The sequence below is a fragment of the Parasteatoda tepidariorum genome, chromosome 9 (assembly GCF_043381705.1).
Source record: "Parasteatoda tepidariorum isolate YZ-2023 chromosome 9, CAS_Ptep_4.0, whole genome shotgun sequence".
In the NCBI taxonomy this organism is placed as follows: Eukaryota; Metazoa; Arthropoda; class Arachnida; order Araneae; family Theridiidae; genus Parasteatoda; species Parasteatoda tepidariorum.
Genome location: NC_092212.1, coordinates 58,978,192 through 58,998,929, shown reverse-complemented (window position 1 = coordinate 58,998,929; position 20,738 = coordinate 58,978,192). Strand labels below are relative to the sequence as shown.

General features: G+C 26.7%; 1 protein-coding gene across 6 annotated transcripts in view; it reads right to left on the bottom strand.

The window, feature by feature from the left end:
* Positions 1-1,039: 1,039 nt before the first annotated feature.
* LOC107449242 (metal cation symporter ZIP14) overlaps positions 1,040-20,738 on the bottom strand; it is a 39,605-nt gene continuing 19,906 nt past the window's right edge. For 2 of the 6 annotated variants that reach the window (XM_071184769.1, XM_071184768.1), the window contains exons 2-9: positions 15,635-15,996; positions 13,181-13,343; positions 10,642-10,811; positions 9,205-9,330; positions 8,005-8,244; positions 5,087-5,303; positions 2,696-2,883; positions 1,040-1,677 (exon numbers count right to left, since the gene is read on the bottom strand). In XM_071184769.1, the coding sequence (XP_071040870.1) occupies positions 1,417-1,677; positions 2,696-2,883; positions 5,087-5,303; positions 8,005-8,244; positions 9,205-9,330; positions 10,642-10,811; positions 13,181-13,343; positions 15,635-15,952 (1,683 nt within the window). In that variant the 5' untranslated portion in view covers positions 15,953-15,996 and the 3' untranslated portion in view covers positions 1,040-1,416. Of the gene's footprint in view, positions 1,678-2,695; positions 2,884-5,086; positions 5,304-8,004; positions 8,245-9,204; positions 9,331-10,641; positions 10,812-13,180; positions 13,344-15,634; positions 15,997-18,310; positions 18,456-20,738 lie in introns of those variants that run through there. The other 4 variants (XM_016064719.4, XM_016064718.4, XM_071184770.1 and 1 more) reach the window with 4 other exon arrangements.

The following is a 20,738-nucleotide window of genomic DNA, read 5'->3' as shown; positions in this document are numbered from 1 at the left end:
TCGTATGAGATTCTGCCATATATAGTCAGCTTATAACTGTAAGTAATTGTAAACAATAATTATTTTTTGTTGCATTTGTTTTCATAGTGTGATTAATTCATTTAAATTAATTTATACAATAAATATGTGCATTTTTATTAAAAAACAAATGAATAAAATAAATTTTATTATAAAACGATTGAACTAATATTCCAATTTATTTATTCCAGTATATCGTATTAGGTTTGTGATGTGATAAAGAAACTCTGATTAAACAATAATCACAATGCAGTTGAAAATAATATCTCATTTCATTTTAATTCAAATTTATGAAAATATAACAAATTGGTCTTCCGCTTTATTTATTTTTAATGGGGGCAAAAGCGGTAAGATGTATATGAAAATGTAACATAACATAAAATAATAAATTCTAAGCTTGAAAATGAACTTAGAAAATTGGCATGTTTTAATTCTGCTAAATGGCAATTAGTTTGCTATCCGTAGTTCAAATTGGCTATTAATTTTGAATTTTAAATAAAGTTAGACACCAAAAGGTGAAAGCTTAAAATATAACGGGTGAGAAGTGATTGTAAGACATACTCCATTAGGTAAGTTAAAAAATAAAATGAAAAAGGAAATGAGCAAAGTCTTATTTAAATTTAAAGCATGTTAAAAATGTAAATCTTTTAGTGAAAGTGAATTAAAAGAAATAATATGTTAAAATATTATTATTTCAATACGACAGCAACAATTCATTTAAATTTCATTAATCATTTCTTAATTGCCTTGTTTCATTTAGTTCGAGAAAAAAAACTTAATAAAAAAATACATATGGACACTAAATAACATTTTGTAAATCTTGTTTGTCCGAAATCTCTTCATGTAATATACCTTAACAATTGACCTCAAGGAAGTCAATATTAAATAAATAATCATTGAAACTATAATATAAAATGCACACATATAATTGTTCAACCTAATTATAACGAAACAAACAATAACGGAAAAACCATTATACGAAAAAACATTACGATAAAAATGTTTTGTACAACAATCAAAATAAATATAAATGCTTTATTTTAAGACAATATTGTCATAGTTATTTTTATCAACAACAACAAAAAAACTTATATTAAATTTATAGTTAAAATATCAGTTAATTAAAAAAGTTCATGAAAAATGCAATGATTAAATTATGGTACGTATATACCATATAAAAACTAACATATATATTTTTAAAAAGTAATCATTGTTTTGGAGTACTAATAAAATTAAAGCTATAGATAAGTTTGAGCTTTCTAAAATATAATATTTCAGAAAATACAGTAAGTACTTTCATATATTATTTCAATAAATTAATTGATAAAACTGATTATTATATTAATAAGTGTAAGATTCGATAACAGGTTTCTGAGATCCAAAGTTAAGAATCACAGTTCAGTTTGTGAGAAGACTTTGAAGATTTTTGGCCTCCTGAAACCCTGAATAAAATTGTTTCACTCTTTCATCCATTTGTTCTTCAGAATTTGAAGAAAATGCAGTTAAATTTTCAAAATTGAAATGTTCTGCATACCGAGCCATTACAAATAATATAGCAACTCCTAAAGCTATACCAATATTCTGGATTAGGAACACTTTCAGTTGTTTTTTTATACCCTTTTTGCGAGCTTCTTCTAAAGCTTCTGACAATTCCCCCAACTGAAAAGAAATATAAATCATACATTACAGAACATAAAATTATGTCAAAATAATTCAGATACTTTTTTATATCATGAGAATGATACAGTAGAATTTTGATAAACAGATTATCTATGTTGCTGATTATTACTACTTTTTTATCCCTCATTCTCAATGAAAGAATGTGAAGCAATCTAAATATAAAATTAAAATTTATGCCCATTCGCCCCTATTTGTTTCAATTAAATTTTAATGTTTTCTATTCTTTCAATGGCTATAGGTAATCCTATAACTATAAAGTGTTCCTATAACTATAAGTATATATACCATTATTTTCCATAACGTTTGGAGATTTTATATTAAAATTTGTATAAATCCCCTCTAAAATATTCCCACATTCAACCATCTTAGCTATGCGAGACACGATACTCATGCTGTTGAATAGAAATATATGATGAAGAAGAAAAAAATATGTAAGCCATAACCCTACTTTCTGCAGAAAAAAGTTAAGAAATTTATTTTTAATTTATTTTAAATTCATTAAAAATATATACAGTCTTAGTGAAAAAATAACATACTACAAAAATTCTGAATATTTATGTTATAAATGTAACCTTGTAATTCACATCTAAAAAAAGAAATAATTTAAAATATATAAAGAATATGTTCAATCCAAAATCTGGTGCTTATGGTGTTTTTAATTCCGCCTTCAATTTAAGTTCAATGCCAAGAACAATTTAAAAAGAATTCAATTGAGTTTGACCCAAAAATTTAAGTACCTAGATGGAGGAAAATCAAAAGATAAATTTCACCAGTTCCCTGACTATGCTAAAGGATGTTGAAATCAATAAAGAAAGAATATGAAAACATTAAGTTAATATATAAAATATATACCTTTATGTACACATATACTTTATGTACATAAAAGATTGCATGTGTAATATTTATTATGTGATACATATTACATATGAATACATAATATATGTATGTATCACATATTATATTTTGACCCCATAAAACAAGAAATATTAAAACTTACCATGTCCACAAGGGAAATATACAAAAACATGCCAGCAGCCAGAGCAAAAATGTAAGGTGCACCTTCTGCAAAATCACCAAGTAAAATACCCATAACTAGTCCCAAATAACAGGTAATTGCAGATAGAAAATTATATAATAAGGCTTGACGCATCGTCATACCAGCACTTAAAAGAACAGCAAAATCTCCTGTAACAAACAAAAAATTACAATTTATATGCTTTTTCAACTTTTTTCTTCACAATTCAACAATACGATTCAAAATTTATTTCTCTGTCTTAGGCTTTGTTGGCATTGATATTATTATTACTTATTTATAAATAATTTGCTTCCAATATTTACTTGAATTTTAAAAATATGAAAAATATACATGTTAAAAAATGCATGTAGTAGAGCTTAAGATAAGTAAATTCAAAAATACTTGAAAAACAATCGAAATTTAGAATTGAATTTCCACTAAACGGCTAGAAGTAGTGCAATTATCTTGCTGAGGAACTTTCGTGAGTGGCACACATAGTAAAAGATATTTAAGTCTAATCTCACACTTTTAATTGCAAACAACAGAATATTAAAAGTAAAGAACAATGTTACTTTTTGATTGTAACATTCTAAAAGGTATTAGACTGTAAAAATGGCACAGTAAGTGAGTGGCACAGTAAAGGATATTATTTAAGTCTAATCTCACACTTTTAATTGCAATCAACAGAATATTCAGAGTAAAGAACAATGTTACTTTTAGATTTTAAAGTTCTAGAAGGTTTTAGACTGTAGAAATGGCACAGTAAGTGAGTGACACAGCAAAAGATATTTAAGTCTTTTCTCACACTTTTAATTGCAATCAACAGAACAGTGCAAACAGAATATTAAATGTAAAGAACAATGTTACTTTTAGATTGTAATGTTCTAGAAGGCATTAAACTGTAAAAATTTTAATGGAAACAGATTTTAAGTCAAACTTATTTAAAAATATAACTTTATTACAAAAGATTTAGAGTAAAAAATATCATTCTTAATCTTTTAACTACTTTAACATGTTTTTGAAAAATTCAATTTTTTATTCAATTGTTATTTTTAAAAATATAAATTAGAAACAAATCTGTGTAAAGCAAACTAAAAGTTATAATTTTTAAATTTCGTTTTCTCATTTTTTTTTTAAACAAACCTCTGAAGACAATTTATACCATATAATCTTTTTTTTCTATACAGATCTACAGAAATTCAAATTATGCAATTAGCAGTTTTACTATTTATACTGTTTGTTTTTAGAGTTTTTAAAATTTAGTTTTAATGTTGTTTAAGTTGGCAAAAAACTGATTTGGATGAGAATGAAAAAATTGTAACATAAATTATACAGAAACCAAGGTATTTTTTAAAAACAAGCAAATCAAATACCATATATTCCGGTGCATAACGGGCCCAGGCGTATAACGCGCACTCGCAATTTCGAATAACTTTTTTTGAATTTTAAGATGTGCTCTTCGTATAACGAGCACGGAAATTTGGATTGTACCTGTGCAATATCTCGTCTAGTATCAATAGAAAACCAGAAAGCCTTTTAGTGTGGGACATGTTTAGGTCCCACCTTACACATAATACAAAAAAATTGTTGAAAGAATGTAACACCGATATGGCAGTTATTCCGGGCGGATTGACACCATTAGTTCAGCCATTGGATGTTTGCTTAAACAAACCATTTAAAGCCAATTTAAAAAAACAGTGGAATACTTGGATGTTGGAGGGCGAGAAAACCTTTACGAAAGGAGGACATATGCGTCATGCAAGTTTGGAAACAGTGTGCGAATGGATATTAAAAGCATGGGATGAAATTAAGCCTGAGATGGTTAGAAAATCATATTAAATATTATTNACAGATTGTGATGACGTGCCTGAAGAAATAACGGAAGACGAATATAATGAACTATTTATGTAATAACGAAAATCAATAAAGTATATAGGTAAAGGTATGTTATTTCTTTAAAATAAAAGTATTTTTCTATATTTAAATTTTTTTAATCTATAATTTTTTATATTCGGAGTATACCGCGCACCCGTAAATTCCAATGTTATTTTATGTATAAAAGTGCGCGTTATTGCCGGAATATACAGTATATAATATTAAATAAATGTTCTGAAAAAAGTTCAATTTCAGTATTGTAATAATATAATTTTGTCAGAAAAATACTTTCCATTTTAATTAGGACGTGGAATTCATGTTTTACATGTTTCAAAAATATTACAATGTTGAATAAATATCAGTTTAAATGGGAAAATGTAATAGAGATTATTAAATACATGTTTAACTTCTCTCTGCTCTGCCTAGGTAATTAATTGAGTTAATTCACGGTGGAAAAAAAAATAGAGACTGACTCATATTGAACTAATAAAACTATACCTAATTCATGGGGAAATTCTTCACAGATCACAGCTACAGATATACTGACGCCGGCTAGTATGCTCTCTGAAAAAGCTGCACCAATTGAAAGACCATCAATAAAGTTGTGCAATCCATCACCAAATATTATCATCCAAGCAACTGTACCGATAGCGGATTGTCCCTTCTCAAAATGAATAGTATGTTCATGATGATGAGTATGATGATTATGAGGAGGCTAGAAAATTTGAAAAATAATTCAATAAAATCTAATACTTAAACACTTATCAAATAAATTTTACTAAGAAATAAAATTTTTTGTAGTTCTTATTTGTAAAATGCGAAGTTACAAGAGTTAAAAACTGAGTGATTCGGATAAATTCAAACAAATAATCTAAAGTGTGTAAAGTCAGTGAAAGTTCAAGAATATCCATTTATTGTTGTTGCCGTGTCTATGCTAGTGCAAAGATTAGAGTCCTCCAAAAGTCTTGATAACAAGGTTTGCAAGTTCTGGAGCCTGATGGCCATGGAGAATTTCGATGGGAGGTGCTCCAAGTTGAAAGAGGGAGCCGATAATGGCCTGGCAGTCAAAAACATGGTCTGGATATCCATTTATTAAAAATAAAAAAAAATAAAAAATAAAATTTGCATGAATTTAAAACAAAATGTGTATAATTTAGTTTTAAACTATAGTATACACATATTTGTTATTTAAATCAAAACATTTATCATTATCAGAACAAAAACATGGTTAATACATAAAGGGGTTGCAAAGGTTTTTGTAAAGAATATTATTTTAAATCAAGATCAAAAGAAAAAAGGGCCTTGAAGAAAGTCAGAAATTAAAAATAATTAATTTCTTAAAAATCCAAAAAAATTAAAAACTTTTATAAAAAAATTTATTTAAATTTTTTCTTTTAAATAATAAAATATTCTAAGATATTTTATTTAAAAAAAAACTATTTCTGAAAATTGAATTGCTTTCAAAAAAATGCCTTATTATTTTATTTACTAATAATTTTAAATAGAACATAAAAACTAAGTGCATTATCTGAAGAAAAAAATATGTAAACAATAGCATTGCTTATAAAATAGTTTTGAATAAACTTGAATCATCATGAAAAAGGATGCTGGCTAGAGATTAACAGCTCAACTCACAACCGTTATAAAAACAGAATTATTAAAAAAAAGTATTATCATATAACAAAAATCTGCAAAGACTGCCATTATGAGATAACAACATTTTGATTAAGTTTTTCTAAGCACAAAGAACAATTCCTTCAATACCAGTAAAAATTCTATCTTTTCATGCATAACTTGAATCAAGATTTTTAAAAACCAAAAATGTGACTTTTTTTTTCCTCCAAAAAATACATCATTCCAAGAAATTATTTTACTTCATCATCTGAGATAGTTTTGAGCTCTCATTGATCAGTTTCTAACAATTAACTAAAAACAATTCTTTCAATTCAAGTAAAAATTTATTCTGCATAGCATTTCAGTCCATAACTTGAATCAAGATTCTTAAAAACAAAAAAAAATTAACACTTTTTCCCCAAAAAATGTATCATTCCAAGAAAATTATCTTACTTCATCATTTGAGAGAGTCTTGAGCTCAAATAAGAACTCAGTGATCAGTTTCTAACTACAGTAGAGCGCCGATTATCCGAACTGCTCGGGACCGAACGTGGTTTGGATAATGAAAGGTTCGGATAATTGGAAAGTTGTTTAAAATCTAGTTTAAATGATTATTATTTATGCACTAACTTCCCTTCACACTTTTTCTAGGCTTAAGATCTGGCAGCACTATCTAAAATAGCTCTGGCGTGTTTAGAAGTTTTTTTTTTCAATTTTTAAAAATTTTTTATTTATTTATTTTTTTACTTTTTTTTCATTTTGAATTATTTTTTATCATATTTCAGCTTTTTATGAAAATTTTTTTATCAATTACTGATTTTACCACATTTTTCTTTATTTTCTATTGCAAAAGAAATCCAGCAAAGACTTTTGTTTCAAAGAAGATGCTCTTTTTTGAGCAGCCATGTCCCTTATTCTTTTTAAATAAATCAACTGAACTGGATCAACATCATTTTGACGTTCTAGCCAATTCATTGCAATATCTAATGAATTGCTTGCTTCTATATGAGAAGGTCCACTATCTTGAACTTGATCACCAACTTCTTCCTCTTCGTCTGCGGAGTTCCGATTTTCATTCAAAATTTCAGCAACAATTTCATAATTTTAAATTTGAAATCCTGGGTCGTTTCCAGTGTCTTGACACCAGTCTTCTATTTCTACTGCTGTATAACATGGCATCTTTTCATCCGGAAGATCTATTGGTTCAGAAACTTCAGTTTCGTCTGTTTTACTGTTGAGAATTTTATTCCAAGATTTAAGATTCCAAGCACTGTAATCACTAATCATTAACCATAAGTGACAACTACCCATCCCCTAATTGTAAAACTTCCGCACATATCTATTCATAAACTCCTTCTTCATTCCAACCATTGTAGACTGTCAAAAGCTTGCATTCTTGGAAGATAATTTTCAGTTGAAGAGGGCTAAGGGGTATGTAGGTTTAACTGTATAACAATACATGTATTGACTGCTATAAGAAAACTGCTAAAAAAGGTTTTAAATTGAATGTGGTCTTCAGATGTAATGGATATTATTTATTCTTCTAAATTTAAAAAAATTGTCGATAAGTTAACAAGTATTCTAAACTTTAAAAAAAAAGAAGCGAATTCGGACATAGTTCAAATAATTGGACGTTCAGATAATGGGCGCTCTACTGTATTGACTCAGGGTGATTCTTTCAATTCAAGTATAAATGTATTCCATGTAGCATTTTAGTGCGTAACTTGAACCAAGATTTTTAAAAACGAAAAATTAACACTTTTTTCCCAAAAAAATGGGTCATTCCAAGAAAAATTTCTTACTTCATCATCATCATTTGAAAGAGCTTTGAGCTCAGATGAGCTCTCATTGATCAGTTTGTAACTATTATGATTACTTAAATTTTCAGCAGTAAGAATTTGTGGAGTGGAATTTGTTCTTGCTTTATCATATTTTCCATTTTTTACCAACCCATTTCCAGAATGATTAGTTTCTGGTAAAGGCTTTAAAAACTCTGCAGAATTGTCACCATATCCCAAATTTGGTTTTCTAGATTTTCTTGCCTGTAAAATAGAATGTTACATTAACTATTGCAAAAACTAATTCCATATAATTGAATATCTTATAAAATCAAGAGCTTATTCTTTTAGCAAACAATTTTTTTCTCCAATTCTATATAATAAACACTTAACTATTTTAATATATGGAACAAAGTATAACACACTTATTTTTATTTTTAAAAGTTATTTACATTTAATAATTATTAAAAAATCTAACTATGTATAATATCAGAAGAAAAAAAAGAATATGTTTTAATGAGATTTATATTTAAAGATGTTAAAAGATTAAATTTATGAAGAAACTGTTTTTTGAATTTTGTGAAACTGTTAGCACATATTTTTAAAGGTTTATATTTTAATTCATTTTGAAAATTGTATCGAAAACTTTGCCATTAAACTTGGAGTCATCTAGTAATACCTACATTATTATAACTAGAATTTAATGATTTAATTTTAGAAAGTTTAACTTAAAAGCAAAAAAAATATTATTATCTACCCCACTTTTTTCTTGTTATTTCTATACACTGATTTATCATTCTAGCATTTAATTTTTATACAGAGTAATTTTAATGCACACAAAGTAATTTAATTTTTCTATTAATGAATTAAATATTTCTCAATGAATTGTAAGCAACCCTTTAAAACTGTTCTACAATTGCTAAAAAAAAATTTGTATATTGTATAGTAATTTAGCTAGTAATTAGTTCCAATACATTATTTAAATATGTTCCACTTAATTCAAATAATAAAGACTGCACAAATACTGTCTTTATATTATAATAATAGTAAATTTAATGACTACATCAAAATGATTCATCAAAAACATTGTATTACAATACTTAGCTTTTAAATTTACATAAAAATTTAATGTGAGAAAAATTTAAAATGAAAATTTTCAATGAGCCTTTAAAATAATTCAACAAATCTGATACCAGTAAACTTAAACAATCGCAATGCACTCACCTTTTTAATGTCCATAATAACTTTCATAAATCTTTCACTAACATAAAACAAGTAAATTCCACCAAAAATAAGAAGTGAACGCCATAAATAATTATGTTCTTTGTCTTGTCCCACAAGTTTGAAAGTCTACAAAATTAAAAATGTTTATATAATGAAAAAAAATTTTTTTAAATAAATGATTGCAGAATAGAATAATTTCAAAATTAAAACAAAAAAAATTTAATAAATTAAAATACAAATAGATATGTATATAACAATTTATTTTTTAATGTATTTTAAAATCTAACATATTGCTTCGCTATAATTCCAAAAAAGACTTTTTCTTCGATTATTTCAATTCTATAAATATCCAAAATAGAGTTTCGATAATGGTTAAAAATAAGTACAAAACATTGTTTTGAATTGAATTAAAAGTAGGGGGAAATGGCACAAAGTTCAAAGACTATTTTGAGGCAAATAAATATCTCAACAAAACAAGAAATACTTTAGCTATATACTTTGAAATACTTTGAAATACTTTAAATATATATTTTAGCAGCAGTAATTTAGAAGACTGAATTCTGCCAATAAAAACAAATTACAATTGATTTTTTCATGAAAAGAAACGACGTTGACAAGAATAATCTAATGATCAAAGCAAAAACAAGTCGAAATCTGTGAATATTGAATACAAAAGTTAAGAGAACATTGCACAATAGTTTACGTAGCATAAATCAAAAAAAGATACTTAAAGTCATCTAAATAAATTTAAATTTGACAAGTTAGATCCATCAGTAAAATATATAGTCTGAAGCAAAGACAAAAATAAGAAGTATAATAAAGAAAAGTAAATAAAGAAAAAAATATTAAAACATTAACAGGAAAAAGCAATGAATTAATCAAACTACAGAATAAATAAATATTTATTATTTTTTATGATTTCAAATATTCTTTTTCTACTATCCATCTGGAATTAACCATTAAAATATCATAAAACTTTCAATAATTAAATTTTTGAAACATAATGTATAAAAACAAAGGGCATAAATTTAAAAGATTAAAAATGGGATAACCCCTAAAAAATGAAATTTTTTCCTTCATCGATAATTTAATAATTATACATCTAGACATCATAACACTGCAATCTGACAGCAAATTGTAGATGCCATTTTTCATTCCAAAAAATTTTAATTAAAATAAATCATTAAGACTAAAAACATATCATGAACAACTAAAACTTGAATTTCTTTAAAGCAATTTGGATCTCTTTAAACACATTTTCCATATATATTTCATGCTTAATTTCCCTTATAATTGCTAAATAATTAGACAAAACCTATCAATGATGAATAAGAACTTTAAAGTCATTTTCACTAGCTAATGATGCATAGTTAAAGGTCTATCATCATTTAATTATTAATTTTAAAAAAATTTGGAAATTTTTTAATTTTTTTTTACCTGTGGTATAAGGTGAAAGAGTGAACTTCCCACTAAACTCCCAACAGCTAAACCTTCAAACAGCATTAGGACAATTTGATAGATATTTTTGCTCAATAACGGTAATATTATCACACCAACCAAAGAACAGCAACTGATAATAGTCACAAAAAGGAGACCATAGCCCCAAACTGTAAAAAGAAATGTTTAAACTTAGAAAAATACTTAATTCATGAAAAACACATTTTTAGTTGCTAAAAATAAAATAAAAATTCATAATGTTAATATTTTTTATTTGTTTTATACAGTAGCATTTGAATATACAACAATTGACTGTACTATTATTGACTAGTATATAACAAACACATGAAGAAAAAAGATTAAGATTTGTTTTATGCTGACACAAAATTTTATGTCAGTATTAAACAAATCAAAATGCAAAACATATCACTAAGTCATTACAAGTCAAACATACTGGAGATCCTGAATTTTCTCTGTAGCTTATTAATATCTGTCATAAAAACTTCTAGTCACAACTAGACGTTCTTTAAGATGTATCCCTGACAACGTCTCTCCCACATAAAACACAGTTAGGGCATGAAAATACAGAAAAATGGAGGGTTTAAAAAATTCTTCTTCAGGACACAACTTTTTCGGAATGAATTTTTGAATCAAATGTAAATATCCTATGAAGAGAAAACCCGTTCAATTCAGTGCTGATACCTTTAAGAGCAGGTAAGAATCAAAACTGAGCAAAAATAAAATTCCAAACAGATTCTACCACAACTTTGAGTAAAAATGTGGAACAAAAATTTAGCAAATAAAGAAACCGAGTATAGCTGAGTAGTGTTTTTCTGACTTGGTGGTAAAACGTTCACAAGCATTTTTTCTTATTAAATATCTGTAAATGAATTAGAATTAAAGAGAAAAAGAAATAAAAATCAAATAGTATCATCATCTGTATACAAATTTTAAAACTATATAAGATAAATAATCTCTTTGTAAATAATAATGGTTTAAATTAGTGATCTCATATAAAATTATTTTTATAATCTATTTGATATTTGTATACAAGAAATATCAAATACAGATGATAATAAATGTAGATACATAGATAATTGTTATTAACAAACTTTGCCATCAGATGTGGGCACAATCCTTTAATAAATATACTAATAATGTAGGGTTGCACATAAGTAAAAAGAAAAAAACCAAACTATAAGAATATATGCAAAATCTCAGAGAAAACTAAAAATTGATGAAGACAAAATTGACGGTATAAGAGAATTCATGCATATTGGCTCTGTCCCTGACAGAAGTAAAAGTAGAGTCACATATTGAGAACAGAGTCATCCATACAAGAACATCTTTTAGAAGCCTCGGAAAATTCTGGAAGCATTCAATGCTGACCAAAAATAAATATCTATAAAATAGTCAAAGTAATTTTATTATATGGTTCTAAAACAAGTGCTTTAGAAAGTTAGGCATTCGAAAACTTGAGGTCTTCAAAATAATTATTTTTGAGAAATTTTCAAAATTTTTTAGACAATTTTACTTTTCTTGGGCCCCTGACAGCAGGAAAAAAAGGAGAAGACCAAGAATCACTTGGCAGAGATAAATGAAGCCAGGTTTCAAATTTAAAGAAGAAGAAAATTTTAAGCATTAGAGAAAGCCAGATCGAAAACCATAGAGAAGTAGACTTACAAAATTGAATTGAGGGAAATTATGGTATGATCCAGGCCCGTAGCCAGGGGGGGACCATCGGGACAAATCCCCCCCCCAAATTCTGGGATTCAAACTTTTTAGTCTTTCTTTGAGCCCCTCAGTAAAAAGAAAAACAAAAATTGTCAAATCAAACCTTTTATTAACTAACTTTATTAAGCATATTTCGGGAGATATTCTGGTTTGTCTTAAAAAAGTAATCGAAAAATTTTCTTCAAATCCCCGTCGCATGCCTTTGTAAACTTTGTTTACAATACTGTTATTATGTATAATATTAATTGAATGTAATATTAATTTTCTTCAAATCCCCGTCGCATGTCTTTGTAAACTTTGTTTACAATTCTGTTATTATGTAATATTAATTGAATGTAATATTAATTTTCGTCAAATCCCCGTCGCATGTCTTTGTAAACTTTGTTTACAATACTGTTATTATGTAATATTAATTGAAAAATATGTATTATGTAATATTTTTAATTACTAGTTTAACTTTTGCAATTAACAGAATAAACAATATTTGTTGCAATGTTTTTTCCCTACTTTGCATGTCTGAAACTGTCCTTGCTTCTTACCATATCCCCCCCCCCCGAAAAAATATCCTGGCTACGGTTTGGTATGGTCTAACTTTACTGAATAACAGGGACAAGATTAATCTAGTTGAAAAAAGTGAAAGGAGATCTATATCAGTATTTTCTGCTTCTTCAAAATGTATTTTTTTGGTATATATATTACAAAAAATCTATTATTATCTATGTTACAAAAAAAAAGAGATTGCTTTTAAGAAAATGTAAGTTCCGATAAAAAAAGAAGAGAAATGAAATCAATCTTATTTCTATACCTGCCATTGTTGACGGTCTTAAACTGGGAGGGTCATTATCTCCAGATGAACAAGCACCATTATGTAGTTGCAGTAAGAGTAAAGGACACACTCTTGCTAATGCCTCACTAACACTTTTAGTTGATGGCGGAACAAGCTGAAGCATATCATTTGCTGATAAACACTATAATACAGATACAAATGATGATGAATAGGAAAAGAAAGGGAATCATCAGCGCATTTATTAAAAAAGCAGAGCAAAATAATTACAGCTTTTTTTTTTGACATATTAAAAAAACTTAGGTAACACCGAGAAAAAACCATTACTAAAAACTATCCTACATAACACTTTCCAGTGATCATTTTTCACTTCAACAAATAAACCTGCTTACAAGAAATCAAAATGAGTTTTTTTTTACTTGCACATATTTGAAGTAACTATCAGTTTTTGTATGTACCAAATCCACTAAATATTTCTTGTGACGAATGAAGATATCCCTTAATATTTTTGGTCAGGGTTTTGACAGTTAAGCATTTTGAACTTTTAGTTATTTGTATTCAAATGTTATACAAAGCAACGCCACAGTTATTATATACTTTAACTTTTCATTTTTGAATTAATAACATCTTAGATAAATTAAAAATTATCTTTCTGTGTAAAATAAATTAATATCTAACTTAGCTATATGTCTGAGATTTTTCTATTTTTAATGAAACTTAATTTATGTTTGCATTGAGGCTTTTAGTGTTAGTTCCATCTTGTTCTGAACTTTAAGATGCAAGCTATCCTGCATTTTTTAATTTAAAAAATATATATATTATTAAATTGGGAAATAGGACATTTCAACAAAGTTTTATGAAGAATATCAGAATATCAATGCTTTAATTGTTTTAAGTTTGGGAAAGAATAAGTAAATGTAACAGATATGTAACACTTTCAAATAAAATGAATAGTAAAAAAAAAAAAAAAAAATTAATAATTGAATTATTATTATATAAAAAATTCAGAAGTAAAGTTAATCAATCTAAGAATGCTAAAAAACTTGTTAGTTGCAGATTAATATTTGTTATTACTGCATACTTTTAGAGTCATAGTAAACAAGCTCCAGAAACTGAGTTATCTCGAAACACTCAAGAATTTCCCAAAGACAGGGAATCAAAACACATTATAATACCTTAACATAATAAAATGCAGTACTTTTCCATTTCGCCGGGTCAGGCGATTAAGTTGCCTATGCAGACTTACTGAGTGCAAGTAAATTCAACTGTTTTTTATTTATTTTAAGGTCAATTTTTTTTTTTTCATAATAAATAGATAGATAAAATAGTCAAAGTTACTTGTGCCGGCAAAATGAAAAAGTACCTAAAATGCAAAAATGCTAACATACAAGTGCAAATAAATGAGTCATATGTGATGCAAAATTAATTTATAGTCCTTTATGCGATATAAAATTTAGTGTTGATCTTTAGTGCACATTTGTAAACATAGTTAAGATAATATAGCAGCAAGCATAAATATAGTCGTGGATGCTTTTTTAAAATTAATTCTTGAAAAAAATATATATTATGCACAAAATTATTTGTAAGAGCAAATATAACCAGAAGAGATTTATTATCCAAGAAAAATATTTCCCATACTTCTTACTCTTAAAATGATAATTATTAATACTATTTGTATTCGTTATTATATATTGTTTTTCATGCATGTCAAGGATATTTAAAACTGTTTAGCATTTTCTTTTTCCTTCGAGCAAAATCATCCTGTTATCAAAGAATTATAAATTAACAGAAACTTTTGGATTATGTGCGCAGATAGTGTATTTTTTTTACTCTGCTTGTAAACAATCAATAATATTTAAAAGTAGGCAGTTTCATGGTTCATTTACCAAATAATAATAAAAGCATCCACTTTTCGTATAATTTCAAAATTAAAATTTCAAAGCACTTGATCTCCTAACAGTATATATTCAAATTCCCTAATAATAAGTATTAAGAGCCAGGATAGCCTGGTTGGTAGGGCACCAAGAGGTCGTGGGTTCGATTGCAGCCAGCCGAAGACTCCCCGTGTAAAAAATGGTGACTGATGCACGTTAAAATCTGTTGAGTCACAAAGTTCTTCATGTTCCCATAACAAATAATACCTCTGGGGGTGCTGATCCAGGAGTTTCCTTGTCTTCTGGATTGGTTCAAAATTACATGCTACGGAGTTGAACATTAGTAGTTGTAAACCCAAAATTGGATCGGCTGTTCAAACGATGGTTATAAAATAAAATTAAAATAATAAGTATTAACACAAATCACAAAATTTTTTTAGACTTCGAATAATAATATCTACATCAGAAATATGCATTTGGATTATTATTTTATTTTGTTTTAAATAAATAAATCTAATAATCTTCAAAATAAATTTAGTAAATCAATTAGACAAGTAAAATATTAAATTAACATATATTAAATATTAATATATTTATTTACCTTGGAAAAAATTCCATCATCACACAAATGTCTAGGGAGAAATGGATATTTTGATAAAGATGAACAATTAAGAGTCACCGGTTCTTGCGTGTAATTATGACTCTGTAGGTCCTCTAATAACAAAGCAAAACTTTGAGTCACGTTTGATGAATTAGAATAAGCTGATTGTGGATGATGCTTAAGAAGAGCAATTTCAGATAATGATTCTACTGTTTCTAGGTTGTCTATGGTTACATTGGCATAACAGGAAAATTTCTGAAGAAATCCATACAAGATAAATATACATAGAAGCAAACAGAGCTTTGATATCCCAAACATGTTTAATGTTTAAATTTAAGAAGTCATTTTATGCCAGCATAAACCTGGAATAAAAACACAATTTAAGAAACAAATGAAAACAAGATCAGTTCTAGAAGATGTCAATATCTGTAATGATATAATAGTATATCGGTAATCATACTATGATCAAATAATTTACTAGCAATTACAATATTTCATCTACAAGAAAGTTAATTTCTTTAAAATCCATTCTTAGCTAAAAAAAGTGAAACTTATATAGGATATTTTTAACCTTCTAGCAGCTATGCAAATTCAAGCGAATATTTATACATATTTCCTTATCTAAAAACAAGTAGAAGTTGCTTTTTCCATGCAAAAAAAAAATTATACGAGTTAAATGTCACCTTCTACTTATAGAACAGGAATACATTTCGTACATGTTACAAGTTACAGCTAATATATACAGAACGAGAATTAATATGTACTTTATTGAAGCATTGTATTGATTGACAAATGCTCTATGGGTCTTTAAGCAAAGTATGAAACAAAAATGAAAAGACTATTATTTATAAAATGTTTACTTCACAAAATTACAAATATTTTTTTTTTTAAAAATATTTGCAATTTTGTGAAATAATTATTTTTTTTAAGAAATTTGTAAGAAATTATTTTTTTAAAAAAAATATTGAAAAATTGACAGTTTATGCATGCCATTGGCAACGGATGAAACACTGGCACTCTGTAGAATAGCTAAGCAATTTCTGGAATACATGGTGTATTTACATTGCTGGAGTATCATTCTATAATGCCTAGGCAATGTGTGAAATATTTAATTGTTTCATATTCAAAAGGGCCATATTTTGAAAAGTTTAAAAGGTCTGATTTTCAACATTGCTAGTAAGATACACATTTATACAGGAAAAATTTTTGGTAATAATTGTTTGGAAAATATTCCTTTAAAGGAATATAGTTGAGAATATTTTTGAAATTATTTACAATTATTTATTTAAAATTATTTACAATGATGGTATGTTTTAAATATTTAAATACTACAGTGGAATAAAATAAATTAAAATTAAAGAAGTTTTTGTAAACTTAATTGCTTTGAATAAAATAAAATTTCAAAAAATTGCTTCCTTAGAACAATTTTAACCCTTTGCACTTCAATGTCGCCTCCGAGACGCCATCAACAGCTACCACTCTAAAATTAAATGTTTCATACCTTATTAATTAATAATCACAAGCTTAAATTAGTATTTCAAGAATTTTAAAATTCACATAAAAATACTCTATTATGTATTTTAAATAATTTAGGGCTTACATTTGTTCAAACAGCATTTTAAAGTACTCAGAGTGCAAAAGGTTAGTTAAATAAATTGCTCTTAATTGCAATACATTTGAGGCATAAATGATGTCATCAAGGATATTTTTCTTAAAAACTGATTGTGATTATTCACAATTATTTAATCAATACATAAAAAAAAACATCAACTTTTTAGTTTGGAATGTTAATTAGTTTTAACTGTCCCAATTAAAAAGCATTTACAAAAACTGAATAAAGTTGTCTAATGAAAATTCTCAAAGTAAAAATTATTATTTTAAGTTGAGAATATCAAAGATAATTTTATTATCATGCTATTAATACTGATTAATTAAATAGCTATCATATAATGATATAATATTTAAAAAGCATAATTTTCTAGGTATACTCTTTATTTATAGGAAGTAAAAAATATTTTCTATTATTCTACAAACATTGACTTAATAAAACGTTCTCTTTCTCCGAAAATATTGTCAAGAGAATAATTCTTGCCTCTAAGATCTACAAACCATAGATAAACTAAATATGTAAACTTCCTAAATATGTAGGATATCAATTTTGTAAATGAATCTAGCGTTTTCTGTGTAAGCTAAAAAATGAGAAAAATTAATTAAGTTGAAAATTTCCAGTTATCATTATCGCTAATCAATTTTATTGAAACCAAAAGCTTATACCATTAAGGAACATTTGTACCTAATGGAAAAAATGTTTAACATTTAACATGCAAAAATGATAAATATATATTTTCAGTTCCCCAGTAATAATAATGATTCGGATCAAATTTTGTTTCTATCATAGGCAATGTAAGTAAAATCTAGCAAAATTTTAGATCTTTATTTGTAGGTAAATAAAAGGGAAAGTAATAGTGAAATATCACGATATCTAACATGAATAGAAAGAAAAATTAATGAGCAAAACTTATTTTTATCGCTACTATCACTATTTATGATCGCTTAGTTAATCAAAATATTTCCCTAAAAACATTTTAAATTGAGGAATAATCATTTTCTTATATTTTTTTTGAGCAAGACTAAATATTTTTTTACGAAAATAAAGCAAAAGAATTATATTTTTACCAAATACAAACCCTCTTACAGATAAAAGTAATAATTCATCAACATACAACTGAAATAAACAAATTATAAATTTTCACTCGCTTGTTTGGATGTTTATGAATGAACCGCATTCACACAAACTTGAAATTTCATACATAAACAAAAAACACACTCTCACACCCACTTCCACTGCCGGTGTTTCCAGCAACCAATCAAATTTCAGCATCATGTCATTGATTGGATTGATCTTATGGTTGATTGACCAATGGTTCTGATTCAATCAAACATCAAGGCACCCAAGGTTAGAAGTAGGGAGGGGGGAACTAATCGGCAATAAATCTAAGGACTTCTTATTTCAAGAATTTTTCATTAATTTATATTTTTATGTTTCACGGAATATATTAAATTGGTTTGAATCATTATTTCCGTAAGTCATATTAATTTGAAGAGAACCTGTAAACTATATTCATAGATCTAAATCTAGACATTATAAAACAAGCTAAATTTAATTTTCATCAAATTAATTAAATAATTACAAAAATTTCCTAAATAATTACAAAATTTTAAATTGAAAAAAATCTTTTTCCTTCTATAATTTTTTTGAAAACCTAAATACGCTACATTTTGTTTTTAGCAAAAATTAGTCACCACAAAAAAATTTAAATAAAAATTATATGTTTATGATTTACGGAATCTATTGTCTTGAATCATTATTTCCGTATGTCTTTTTAATTTGAAGAGAACCTATAAACTATATTCATAGATCTAAATCTAGACATTATAAAACAAACTAAATTTAATTGTCATCAAATTAATTAAATAATCACAGAAATTGCCTAAATAATTACAAAGTTTTTAATTGAAAAAATCTTTTTCCATCTATAATTTTTTTGAAAACATAAATACGCTACATTTTGTTTTTAGCAAAAAATAGTCACCACAATAAATTTTTTAAAGAAAATAATTCATTTAAAAAGGTTTTTTTCTTCAATTATTTATTTTCAAAGCTTTTTGATTCGGAACATAAAATAACTAAAGTTTTTGCATTAAAAATTACGATACTTTAATGTTACATAGAATCTATTAATTAATTTGAGCTTTAGTGCTGAATTGAGCCCAATAGCTGAAAATCTCATAGCTAATATAAGGCGAATATTTAATGCATAGAAAAAATTACGACAAAAATAAAATCTTTTTCATTTTTATCAAAAATTTATAAAAAAAAGTTTAAATTAAAAAAATGAATTTTATTAAGATTTTGCCCTCTAACAATTTATTTTTGGAGGTTAGTTGTTGGAAAGGGGAAATTCAAATGTAACATTTACGTAAGCATATTTTTTGCATTTTCGGACTATACCCCTCNTACCCCCCCCCCCCCCCCCTGTCAGCAAAAATAGGCAAATGACGAACATAAGCCCAAGTTTCTGTATGTAACTTGATTTAACTTTTGCAAAAGTTTTTAGACAAAAAAAAAAAAAAAAAAACCTTTTTGATTTTATTTTCTTTTTTTTTTTACAAAAAGCTAACAATTACTTAAATAATTGATGTTATATATTTGCGTATGTATCAATTAAAATAAAGACAACCGATCAAATTAAAAAGAGAAATGAAACTTAGTTAAAAACTAGTAAGCTTTTTTGATAAATTTGTAAACATTTCCCACACCTTTCCCTAGTTCACAATTACGTTTAATAATGAACATTTCAAACTATGCAGATGTAAAACTACAGCCTAATTAAGCTCAATTATAAAATGACAAAAAAATAAATTACAAAAATTTAAATTTAACCTTTTACCTGTAGGACTACTAATCCGCAGTAATGGGAAAAGTGCTTCTAAGAAAAAAGTGGTAGCAGATTTACACTGGATTGGATTAAAGTATGATGGGGTCTGAGGCTAATGCGTAATTGGGGACCGTCCCCTATCTAAAAGTTTCAAAATATTGAAACTTTTCATGACATTCTTTTTCAGTCAAACTGAAGTAGAATGATGCTCTTGGTCTGTAAGTTTTCTCTTTCGGAAGATTTCAATTTTCAAATAATTTATTGAAATTAGCCATGTTATAGTTTATTGCTTTGTCAAAGAAGTGTTTATTAATTTTCACAAAATAATGATAGAATTGAATGATAGCAAAATAATGATATAAGGAATACATTTTCAGGCCTCTGCGAATTGTTACATTTCTGATGAATCAGGATGATCTTGTTATTTTTCGAAGTATTTTTATTCTAGTACCTTGTTAATTTTTTTCATTTGAGTTTTTGTTTGTAAAGACATCATCGTATCATGCTTTCGTTGTAGTGGAACTGGGAGTCTCAGGCCATTACGGCCCTTACCGAGGCCGTAACTACGCCGGGGCACCACCCCGGGGCCCCGACGATCAAGGGGGTCCCATATGAAGAGACCACATCATGTTTTTCCAAAATACAGTACTCTAATTATATATATG